This window comes from Ornithodoros turicata, chromosome 6, assembly GCF_037126465.1.
Source record: "Ornithodoros turicata isolate Travis chromosome 6, ASM3712646v1, whole genome shotgun sequence".
Classification (NCBI taxonomy): Eukaryota; Metazoa; Arthropoda; class Arachnida; order Ixodida; family Argasidae; genus Ornithodoros; species Ornithodoros turicata.
The window spans coordinates 46,125,344-46,137,614 of NC_088206.1; the positions used below are offsets into that span (position 1 = coordinate 46,125,344).

A 12,271-nucleotide genomic window follows, 5' to 3' on the forward strand; every position below is an offset into this window, starting at 1 on the left:
TGTTGGCAAGGTGATAAAATCATATACAAAAATTAGTGACTTGAATGTGGGAGCTAGGTTCAGTGCAGGTGCTAAACCATTTGTATCTGAACATGAGTTGCAGATAAAGTAATATGAATCATAATATGCAGACGATAACATTTGTCATAAGCTCTTTGTGAATCCAGCCCCAAACATCCCATAGAGAGTGAGGGTGTGACACACAGGCAGCAAATAAGTCATTTGAAAATGGCAATGTGACTGGATGCTGATTTTATATGTACACAGCTTTTAATCATTATATGATAAATATCTCTGTACATCAGACTAAATAGTAAATAGCCATCAAATCATACACCACTAGAACCCCCGCAAGCAATGTTCAAAAGCTTCTCCGCAATCTCACTGTGCAATTCATAATTCTTAAAAATATTCACAAGCCCTATGTAGTATCCTATGGAATGCACAAACTGACAGCACTCTGCTAATTCACCATCACAGTACAAAGACATGGCAGTGTAATCATTGTCGTCACCGCAGACCCTGCCTATCAAGGGGAGGAGCCTTGCACAGGCCCCTCCCCCTGGAGTGAGGTCATACTAGCACATGCACAGAGTCTCCACGACTGTCCGACTCAACCAGTTCCAAGTGCTCCAGAGCAGCTGTTGCCATGGCGATGTCTGGGATTACATCACTCAGGTGGCTTTCACTATGTGTTGGTAACTACAGAGAAATAGGAAATACTATGAAGTCCCCCTTCTTATAAACAGCAACAGCAAATAAATGTACATGCTGCTCTGGTAATCTCAGCATTAACCTGGGCTGTGCATCATGCCAACCTCGTTAGTGGCACTGTATTAAAAGCACTGTACTGAGTTCCAGTTGGTTCTAACTAATGTGAAGAAACAGGAAGAATGCGATGAGGGAGCCAATATACTATTATTTTGAATAATGTTAAATGATGCACCCCAGAACAAAAGCCAACAACAATTCTGCGTGTGTTTCTTTCTAGCAAATTCAATATCTTGCTACAGTACAAGCTGGACTTCCCTCAAGCAGGTACAAATGTTGCATAAGAACGCTATCGTTAGCCATTGGCCTTGTTGCACATGTGCAACAATTCTATATCTGTCCCTTTCTCATTACTTGATACCATCTGCATGACAACAGCATCCATCTATCACAGCACAAGTGATGCACTATCTTCAAGGAGGACAACCTTGCAGACTTCTAGTGTAGATAACAATCCCAGTTGATATTCGCTGCAGCACAGTTACCACAACTTTAGAAAGCTCAGCTCTATGTTTTTCCCTTGTCATTCTGTGTATTGATAGAGACACCAGCAATGAAATCAAGTTCTTTTTGGCGTACGTACTTCTGCCAGAGGGAAGAGGAGCAAGGAATGAATGACCGTAATGCTGTGCGCAAACGCCACGGTACAATGCCACCTACTCGTCGTCAACAAAGCTACCAGGCCCCACTGTTTTATGGGGGTAAGACCCTTCCTATTGACTAGACAGCCAACAAAAAGGCACCAATTTGGTATTTCGATATTGACAATGTTCACGTTCGCAGGGTTCGCGATAGGGTTGTGCTTAACACTGCAAACAATATTTATGGAGTTGTGGCTGAAGAAATGGACACAAGTGCATGTAACAGATTATATTTTGCCGGTAATTCTGGAAAGAATGAGCCTCTTATATTTCTGCCATCGTGTGGCCGCGAACGTGTGGCATTGCCCAGCAAGACATGACAGCTAGTATGTGCGGCCAACGCATCAAGCCCTCATTCAGAGCAGCTCCCTTTAGTTAGAACAATCTTCGGTCTTCTTTGAATTCAAATTAACGGGATTGCACTGCAGTTACCATAACTAGTCTTTATAGTGTTTATTTGTACAGACCTAACAAGTGCACCAACTGTGCCATCTATAAAGATGATGAGTTGGCGTATACAATAAGGCACCTACCTGGGTGGCACGCAGTGCCCGGCGGCGGGTGACGTGCCTTTCGACGAGCCTTCTTTCCTGAGCTCTGCTCAGTGGAGCGTAGAGAGAGGAAGTAGATGCTGCTCTTACGCCAGCCCTCAGCCTGAAAGATGATATTTCCCGCATCCCCTTGGCAGATGTTCCCTCTACTTCTGGCCAAAGAGCTGGTCGTAGCTGGAAAATAATCCAACAGGTCTTACACACAGGGGAGGATAGACAGAGTGAATGACGTCTGCCACATCAATGGAAAAATTGTGACAGCGGCATGTGATTTCAATATTTTTAAGCCAATACAGAAAGGACTGTTACACAATGGACAGATGCTCGCCTTTCAAGCCTCTGTTTCATCTGCTGTTGGCAATGCTGTAGCAGGTTGCTGAAAGCAACCATCACTCAGACATTTAAAGTAACTAAATCACTGTTTGTGGTACAGTGCTAGACAAAAGTTTACAGAACATGCTCTGGTGCATTCCTAACCCGGAGTGACATGCTAGCGGTGAATGGTACCGTGTGGACTTGCAAACAGGTGACTGGGTTACCTAAGCAACTGGGTTACCGCTTCGTAAAATGCGGAGTCAGGCGACAGTATGCTTCGAATAATCCGGTTAAAACTGCATGTGTTTTATACGGGACACAGGGGAACTTCGAATAAAGCGACTTCATTGTAACGAGGGATTACTAAATACATTATGATGAATACATGGTACCTGCTATAGATTCTGACGTTCTTCGGGAACTATATTTTTCAAAATTTGGGGGGTAAAAATCAGGTGGAAAACAGCGGTACCCAATTTGGGTGAATTTGGGTGTGACATTTCTGGAATGATATAGGTAAAAGTCAGATTTATTAGGCTCGTTATACGTATCACAAATGTGAAAAGAAAACTAAGTAATACGTAATACTGTTTGCTCCAAAATGAGGAGTGTCCTAAAAGGTCAAATTGGGAAATTGGGTCAAAAGGGGAATTGAAACCTGCAGACACCAGTTCAATCTAAACACTTGATTACGAAAAGCGTTGCACCCATCTTACGAGTGTCAGAGCTCATTCGTTACCTTTCAAGCCTCTGCACGTAGCATAGCTTGCTCGAGGACCTTCCTACATCACAGCTGCCACCTAGTACATCTCTGGTACATCTTCCCAAGAGTGCTCATACCTATCTAGCACAGATTAAAGTACAGAGTGGGTGCAGATAAAGTAGCCCCACATTTTTGCACATATGGCGTTCCCTGCTTACCGCATGGACTTCCAGTGGCGCGGGATGACGCATTTCTCGGATGAAAACGAACAATAAAATTGCAGTAACCAAACTCTATGTAACAAAAAAGTTATACATGCAAACGTTGCTCTCTGTGCATCCCGATTTTCCTATGCAGAAGTCAATATGGCAGTCACGGCACAGTTGTGTCTAGCTACCGCTTGGCGTACCAGGCCTTGTTTTGTTTCGTGAGTGGCACCCCCACCGGTAGGGCGATGCAACTGTGCCACACTGTCATGTCCCATTGGGAATACACGGAGCGTAGTTCGCGTTGCTAACGATTTTATTGGTTACCACGATTTTTTTCTCGATTTGTACCGCATAAATGCACCATCGTGCGCCGCCGGAAGTTCGTACGGTATGCAGGGAACGCGCTATGTGCGAAAATGTGGGACTACTGTGGGAGCGCAGAGAATGTCGGTCACATCAGAAGCTACCTCGGGTGGAAGGACGGAAACGAGGTGCTGATACTTCATCGCTTGCGTGCTGATGCCAGCCAGTTGGAATTGGCATTCGACCTGTACGAACCAGATGGTAGGGTTCGCAGGCCAAAATGGCGGTAGTCTCACGGCGACGCGACTGACATTGCTGGTGAACGAGGAATCCTGCATGGCAAAAGCGATCGGCGGAGGGCATGCAGTTGGATCAGCAGGGTAGTTTGGGTCACCAATTGTGGGTTGTCGCGATGAGGGATAATGAAGGGACAACCACACAGGCTGACGGTTGGCATGAGAATGATTTAATGGCGGTGGAGCGAAGCTTGGGTGCGGGTGGTGCGTGCGCACATGGCATCCCTCATCTTCCTTGGGATGCCGTGCCACTACAACTTTATCTATATCCACACTTTATGTACTACTTTGCTTAATGTGACTCTGTTACAAGTCTTCACTTGAGAAACGTCAAGAAGATGCACAGATTTCGCTTTCGTTTACGCATCAAAGTAGGAGAAAAGGGCGCCGGTGTTCCGTAACGTTTGGTCATTTGTTGACAATTGCGCTAACTTTTGCCCACGATGCTTTTCTTTTGAAAACTATCGTTTGCTTCTTGAACACCACCTCGAGGTGCTTGTGACAAAGTTTCTATGCGGTAATAATAACAGCCAGGCACTGGGCGTTGTTTTGGCGGTACGTCTGGAAACTCAAGTACCCAGTCTTCAGCAGTTTTCTTGATGTGACTGAATGGGCCCAATAGCGTGACAGATGCGGAACAGCCGGAAGCCATGTGCACCCTCTCAGCGGCGGTGTATCCTCCTACCGTCGGTAGTCCCTCTCCCACTACCACAGTCGCGTTGATCGCGTAAAAGTTGATTTGGGGATACACTAAATGTGACATTCGGGGGGTTAATTCGGGGAAGCATCAGGTAAAACCTGAAAACCTCGGACCCTATGCATGCACGAAAGCCACGGGTAACCAGTAATCTGTCTGCACACCAACTCACAGTCCACTGTGTTCAATAGTGCATGAGTAAGAGGTGGTGGACATGGAGCCTGTCATCACTGCTTGTTGTGCAAGCAGAAGGCGTCAATGCTGCAGCCATACGTCATCATTTGTGTCATTTGTATGGGTTAATTTTGCCAACACTGATAGTGCCATAATGAGTTGGTGCAGGTAACTGGGGTCCATGGGGCTGTAGGTAATTTGGGTGGGTTTCGAAGGTTCAAACCCTCCCAAGCTTATACCCTTTGACAGTGGATTTGGGAAAGAGAAAATGGGGATGAGATCATCCTCCCCATGTAAAGTTCCCGCAAAACCACTCCCAAAATATATTTCTAGCTATGCTACTGTAACAGAAGACACGTTTATTGGGGATCCTCTTTATCCCTATGATGGCTGTCTACTGGAGTGGCATCTAGTGACTCAATCAAAATTTCCTATCTTGGTGCTATTGGTGAACGTGCTAAAAATAAGTTCTCCTCCTGCATTCATAGTGGTTGCTTCTAACATGATAAGAGCAAAGGATGAAAGAAAGAGGAGAAAAAAAAGTTATTGGAAAAATTAGGGGGGCCCAGCCTTGGACAGCATCATACTACACTACCTAAGGTCACTAGAAACTCTATGCAATGAAAGAAATTGAGGAGGGTGGTCAGGACCCCCCTGGATTCCCCTCTGGACAGAATAAGGTTAATTCCTATAGCAGGAGAGGAATAAATTGCTTCAATCTTAAATCATAGACATATCTGACTTGATCTGGGCAAGATCTAAGGGCTTGGCACCAGCCCAGGTTGTATCTTGATGCCTGTGGTATTCGCTACTACAACAATTACTCTCCTGCAAACATGGAGAACCAGTGAACAATCACCTTGACCCACTGAGAGTCCACCTCGGGTGCAAGTAATGTGGGACGTGGTACGGAACGTTCCTCGTGCTGCGAGGCGGGTAGCCACTGCTGGAGCACCGCCACGGCCTCGTCTGGCAACCCAAATTCTCTCACCACCCGCAGCTGAAGGAGTCGAGTCACTTCACCACGATTGGCCACCACTGAGTAGGCACGTGATGCTCCAGTTCGTAGCTCCTCCTCTCGTACCCGCATCTGCCGCAGGGTCTCCTCGTTGGGAGCTTCAAAAAGAATAGATTCGCTGTAAGCATGCATGACTGCATCTACACAGACATCATTGTTTCAATAGGTGAAGAAATATAATAAGTGACATACCTATTTAGTTAAAGCAAACTTGAATTCTAACTGAAAAATCTGTCTTGTGTATAACTTTACGAGCTTGAGCTCACATTATGTAGCTGGCTCTACAGAACATGGTCTTGAGAGAAGTGATAGAACATTGAATTTCTGCAGAAGAAACTTCAGTGCGTCCTAAAAATCCACATGGTCGTTTCTATTCAATTTTATATATTTAGAGTCATGTGTCTTAGGGTTAAACCCAGTAACACCCGTTTTTGCCACCAGGCACACTGACAATCGAAAGTACGCCATGTTGCATCGTGCTGTAAGCTCAGAGCCCACTTGTCCCGTGTCGACCAGAGTGACAGTACTGTCCATCATCAGTAGATCATCATCCAAATCCAAAGGCACACAAATGGAACAAAAGCACGGCAGTAACTTCAGCAGCACTGACGGTGTTGGCATTGGTTATGGAGTGGGTACATGTAGTGGGCGTGGCAAAAACCATGTGGTAAGCAGTGTTTTATTCTGAGCAGAAACCAGTCGCTGAGAGGCACAGGACACGATAATAGCGCACAAAAGTGCTGGTGTACAGCTTATGCAATTGTTTCTTCTCTCTGCATTTTCTTGGCCCATCAAGGAAGTGCACAAATTATGACAGTAAATACAGTAATGTAGCAAACGATGGACACTGAGGGCACGGTATACCTTGTACGCACAAAACCATTAAAAATGTCACACGCATAATATGACTTCGTCCTCCAAAGTTTCTTCCAAGTTCAGCAAAACAATTGTTTGCTTGATTGGGCCTGACCCCCCATACATTTAGCACACAAGTAAGTTAGGTCAATTAGTAATATACATGGCACCATAAGCAGATATAAAGTTAATCAATTTTAAAACCAAGCAATGCAGTATGATTACCTAGTATCATTAAATGAAGGATTATAGACAAGAGAGAAAAGTCATACAAATGAACGTAAATACACAGTCTAGCAATTTTTATTAGGAATTTATCTCACTCTACGAATTCCAAAAGGAATCAAAACTTGTTTCTCCATCAATCTTTCTTTGAATGGTTATCAAGTGAATATTCAGGGAACCAAAGCAGATATTGTTGCCAGTATAGCTTGTGGTGGGCTATGCAGCAGTTGCTAATTCTTTTACATACGTCATTTACTCAGATAGTAATTTGTTCCATCACATAATTTGCGCACCCACAGTTTAGTGCGCAGCTACTTCTGGACCAGCGTCTCTCAGCGACTGCGGCGATGGGTTTCCACTTACCACGTGGTTTTTGCCACGCTCTTCCTGTGTACCCGCTTTACAAATGGTGCCGTTATTGCCGTACTTTTGTTCGGCTTGTGCCCTGCGTTTCAACGATGGTCCACGGATGCGATGGACGACACTGTCACTTGAACTACAGAACAAATGCGGAAAGAAATGCTGGACAAACACACTATAAACTTACAACACAACATGAAAAGGCAAAGATAGCATGCCTTCGATTGTCAGTGCACCTGGCGGTGACTTCCAGCAGCATCACAGCGTCTCACCGTATTTCACCCAAATTCACCGGTGGGATGAGCGGCAGTGGGCTCGATATTTTGCCTGCCGACCGTGCCGACCATCCCTGGTTGCCCAGTAGGCGTGGTAGGCCAGTACCTCTTTCGTGCTTGAACAATGCAGTAAAAACGTCAATACCAGCTCTACCAGGTGGCCACATAACTGGTATGTACACAGAAATTTGGGAGTATCGCATTGTTTGAATATCGTCACAAATATTCCCGCGCTATTTGAGCACCCCAATCTTTTTTTACTTTTTATGGGAGAAAAAGTGTACAAATTATGCGGTCGCGAGTAAATGTAGTGATAGCCATGGCCTGCTGAAGAGAGACAATTTTCATGGTGTCATTGTACACGAAGGAGAATGAAATGGAATGTATTCTGAGCAGGCCAGCAGACAGTATGTATGTGACATCAACCTCATACTTTGGAGAAATTAAGAAGGCACATACCAGGAAGGGCTGGGTCAGTGGGTCCTTCTTGAAATGGGCGCTCCACCATGTACAAGGTGTCAGGAATGTGTGACAAGTGATGTTGCAATGGTAAGAGCTCTTGGGAGGACAGGTGTTCTTCCAGCCAGGTCTAATAATGACATCATACATACATATAAGATACATACTGCAATAGGACAATAATGACTCATGAGTGCACCCACCTTTGCTTCCTCTACGTATGGGAGGAACAGACGTGGGCGAGTGGGCCCCGGCCGAAGCCAGGCACGCTGGCTTCCCCGACCGGCACACGACTCATCCCCGCCTAACATACAGGGAGGAGGGCATGGCAGTAGACCACGTCGCAAAGCACTCACCAGGGCCTCGGAGTTGGGGGGTAAAATATGTGCAGTGCGGACCTGTACATCAGCAAGTGCAACAAAATTAACAACTGTAAAAGTAGTACTCTGACCACTTTCTCTTCCACACTACTTCTCTTTTTTAGGTTTGACATTTCTAAAACATGCTAAGTTTTTAGTGCAGTCAATTAGCTTTCATCCAATCCTGCACATTGTACTGCATAATTTGAATAAAATGTAATATATAATGTTATCACTGAAAGAAATGTCTCAGGTTAGGACTCAGCAGTATTGTTTCTTTTTCTTTGCCAGTAAAACCGGCATCTAAATATATCGACGGTAATCGCAAATTCGATTGTTACATAAGGAATATCGTAAAACGACGGCTGACCTAAATAGCACCATACCGAAAAAGTCGTGCATCACTCCGCTTGTAGCAAAAAAGGAGAGAGAGAAGCTATAAAGCCACTCGAAAATCAGCACTTTATTTGTAGCAACTTGTTATTTTGGACTCACTGTTCGCGTTATTGACTTTAACGTCGTCTCATTGCTTATCGTCCAGCTTGCACAAGAACTGCGCAAAGAAGCCACGTTCCGTAATGAAATCTTTATGAGCATCAATAGCACAAAGTGCTGTTGCACATGTAATCGACAATCAAATTGACTTCATCTTCATCCAAGGTTTTGTTACTGCGAGTCTCATCCATTTGTACAGCTCCCATCAACCTTAATAATACCACTGAAAAAAATATGGTCTCGTGTCCGAGCGCAATTACAGCAACCCTTGGGGCCGTGAGGAAGTCTTAATTGAACAAAATTATTCTGTTAGTTTAACGCAAGGATTTTGTGCACTTAACATTCCCCCAGTGCCCCCGGGGTGACTGTTATCGCGCTCGGAAATGAGACCGAATTTTTTCCAATGTAGTTATTAAGGTTGACGGGAGCTGTACCTCACATACGACAGTGTCGTTTGTCATGGGCTCTAACACATCGTTGCCGATGCTGAAATTAAGTGTGTTCGTCGACTAAGTTTGACTCTACGTTGCTAAAGACATTGTTCTTGTGATCAACAGATTTGGTATCTTCATCGGCATCTGTGCCAGACACGGGTGCATCTCTCTCAGGCAGAACTAAGCCTGCTTTTTCTTCTAACTATGCAGTTTCTTATCATCATCCGACACACTTCGTACCATGATGATACCATGATACAGACACTGAACAGCAGGGGTGTTACTTTAAGATCAGTGACTTTGTCCTGTTTATCCACCTTGCCCCTGTCTAGCTGAAAGGTTATGTGGTGAACAACGCGTCGTCTGTACAGAACTTTCACGTTTGTGATGATGCCCATATTCAAGTCCTGCAGTGGTGTTCGACGGCAGGAGCAGTAGTTCCACTATCATAAAAAAGGGACGTCTATATGATGAGCAGTGCAATTGTCAAGAAGCAGCAGGACCTTCCTTTTCATTCCTTACTTGTTTGTGTCGTCAACATTTGTGACCTGCCTCGGCCAATCCTTGTTGTTTATGACCTTCCTTTGTTTCCTGAACATGTCAGCGTCAAACTCTTTAGTCACTCCTTGAACAGTTGGCGGGTCATCCAGGCCTTCTGATTGTGGCAATAATGAACGGGGACTTCCCGATCAGGAAAGGTTTTCTCTGGTCGCTGCTGTCCATATTAGACCATGAAAAATGGTCATCCGTACTTTGCTGTGCTTGCACCCTGCACAATCTTCCCCTTTAAGTGCATGGGTACCCAAAGGTAGGAGGCTGTAGAATAGTCCTGTCTCATCACTAGAGCGCGGATTTTCATGCAAATGCTTTTTTTTTTCTCGATATGGTCCTGCACGTGGGCAACGAAAAATAGTTTTGGTCCTTGTTTGGGGCTGATTATGATGATTTTATGTTGCATATAAATGCATGTATTGCACGTTCATGCATATTTCACATAAAAATGCATATTTCCCGTAAAATGCATGAATACAGTGCATATTTTGGCGCATGTGCCATTGGTCAGCCATGGGAGCCGGAACAGGGGCCACCAGTACTCAGCTGCTTTCTGAGTGCAGTTCGGTGCTACGACCTGAAGGTTCAAAGAGTACACTGTAGTTTCAATCCACACATATGCCAGGGAATACCTCTCCTCGTTATTGAAGCCGCGCGTACGGCCACTCCCGATTGGTGTCTGTCGTTGCGTGTTCACTACCCGCAGGTGAGACACCTATTTCTTTGTCATCGTTTGCATCGAGGAAAGACGTACACTGCTCGCCTCTGAATCCGAATCGCAGTGTGATGCCAAAAAACCAAGTCTTCCACTGCTAACCAGCTCACAAGATGTGTTCGGGAGAAGCCAGATTTACAGACAGAAAGATAATTTTTTGCAAGGTTTGCAATAAAAAGGTAAGCCATCTCGAACACTCATGAGCTGCGTTCGCTTGTCCAGAAAATTAGACGTGGGGCTGTATGTTGGGCAAAGCTTTTTCCATAAATGTTTGATACAAGTTAATTTGAACTTCCTGCTGTTGAATGCCTCAGGAGCGGTGGTAAATGGTTTATTGTAGAGTGAAGGTAGCTCCGTTGTGACAAAACCTATATGTAGAAAGAAAACGACTGTCCCCGCACGTAATGTTAGAAGGGGATATGCATAACATGAGATAGTCATTCTGAAAATGTTCCTGTTGTTTCTGTGTGGGAATGATAAGAGGAAGGAAATGGAGGGTACCATACTTTTCCTTTGCTTTGGCCAGGTTGCTGCAAAAAAGAAGTTATACAAGTGGATCAGCACACGATGACTATTCACCACGTATCGCAAAAGGCAAAGGAAACCGCCAATGTCCAACCACTGCTGCCTAGTGCGCTGATCGCTGCCACAGATTTTGATGAGATGTACAAGGACGTGTGCAAAACGCTCATTGCCGCTAACATCCCATGGCGTAAGCTTCATCATCCACGACTACAAAGGTTCTTGGAAATTTACACAAGCATCAAATTGCCAAATGAGTCAACGCTTCGCAAAAATTATTTGCCACTGATATACGAGAATGCGTTGAACGAATACGGGACAACATTGGTGACGGGCCTATATGGGCTGGTGCGGACGAAACAAGCGATGCCTGGTGCGTGGCAAATCTAATTGTAGGGCTGCTAGACGTAAAACCTGGATCGAAGCCATACCTCCTCTCTTGCCGCACTCTTGAGAAAGCAACCCTTGGTGTAGTTAATGGTGCATGCGACGAAGTTGTGCAGGTTCCCACATCAGTCGGTAAGATGATGAAGAAGAAAATGGACTACGGGAATGGAATGGAATCGAGAAGAACACGGCCTTAAAGATATTAGGTGAAGTGGGCGCTGCCCTGCTCTCCATGCCCGGAGCAAACTTACCGGACTGCATACCACCAGCCCTTTTGCCACGCTTGAAGTACGCTCCACTGACGACATACGACGTTGAGCGCTCATTTTCGAACTACAAGGCAGCCCTGAGTGACAGATGACACAGCTTCACCCCCCGAGAACATTGAGCGCTATATCGCCTCCAGCGGTTTCCTTAACACCAGTGCGACGTGATTTACTATGAAAGATGAAAGATGTTCCAGCCTCAGAACATCAGTTTCTCTCTTGTTCAACAGGTGCCGCTTGCGTCGATTTCCGTCGTATGAATGTGTGTATGAGTGAGCAAAAAATGTAAGAGTGAAAGGAGGGTGAGTGAGAGTGAGTGGCTGGTTTGTCGTCCCTTCAGATGACGCACCCCGAAAGTCGCTGGAGAGGCGTGTTAGCTTAGCTCAATTGGTAGAGCCCTGGACCGGTAATCCAGAAGATGTGGGTTCGATCCCTACAGCTGGCTAACCTTTTCAGTGACTTTCATCTTTCATCGTTGATTTCTTAGGCAATTTGAGGCTTTGTTTGTATCTGTCCCTTCCATGTTGTTCCAGCCTCAGAACATCAGGTTCTCTCTTGATTTACTATTGAAGATAGACCAGAAGCCAGGGGACATCATGAAGAAACTTAAACACACTGGCTTAACGCAACAATTAAACAGAAAGAAAATCAGCAACAGATATCAAAACCATCAGCAGTGAATCACCGCA

At 45.1% G+C, this 12,271-nt stretch overlaps 1 protein-coding gene across 3 annotated transcripts in view; it reads right to left on the bottom strand.

Moving 5' to 3' along the window:
* Positions 1-245: 245 nt before the first annotated feature.
* Positions 246-12,271, bottom strand: part of LOC135396608 (BTB/POZ domain-containing protein 7-like) — a 29,077-nt gene continuing 17,051 nt past the window's right edge. For all 3 annotated transcript variants that reach the window (XM_064627655.1, XM_064627656.1, XM_064627654.1), the window contains 5 exons: positions 8,056-8,250; positions 7,853-7,982; positions 5,520-5,776; positions 1,946-2,137; positions 246-702 (listed from right to left, as the gene is read on the bottom strand). In XM_064627655.1, coding sequence (XP_064483725.1) covers positions 574-702; positions 1,946-2,137; positions 5,520-5,776; positions 7,853-7,982; positions 8,056-8,250 — 903 coding nt within the window. In that variant the 3' untranslated portion in view covers positions 246-573. The remainder of the gene's footprint in view (positions 703-1,945; positions 2,138-5,519; positions 5,777-7,852; positions 7,983-8,055; positions 8,251-12,271) is intronic.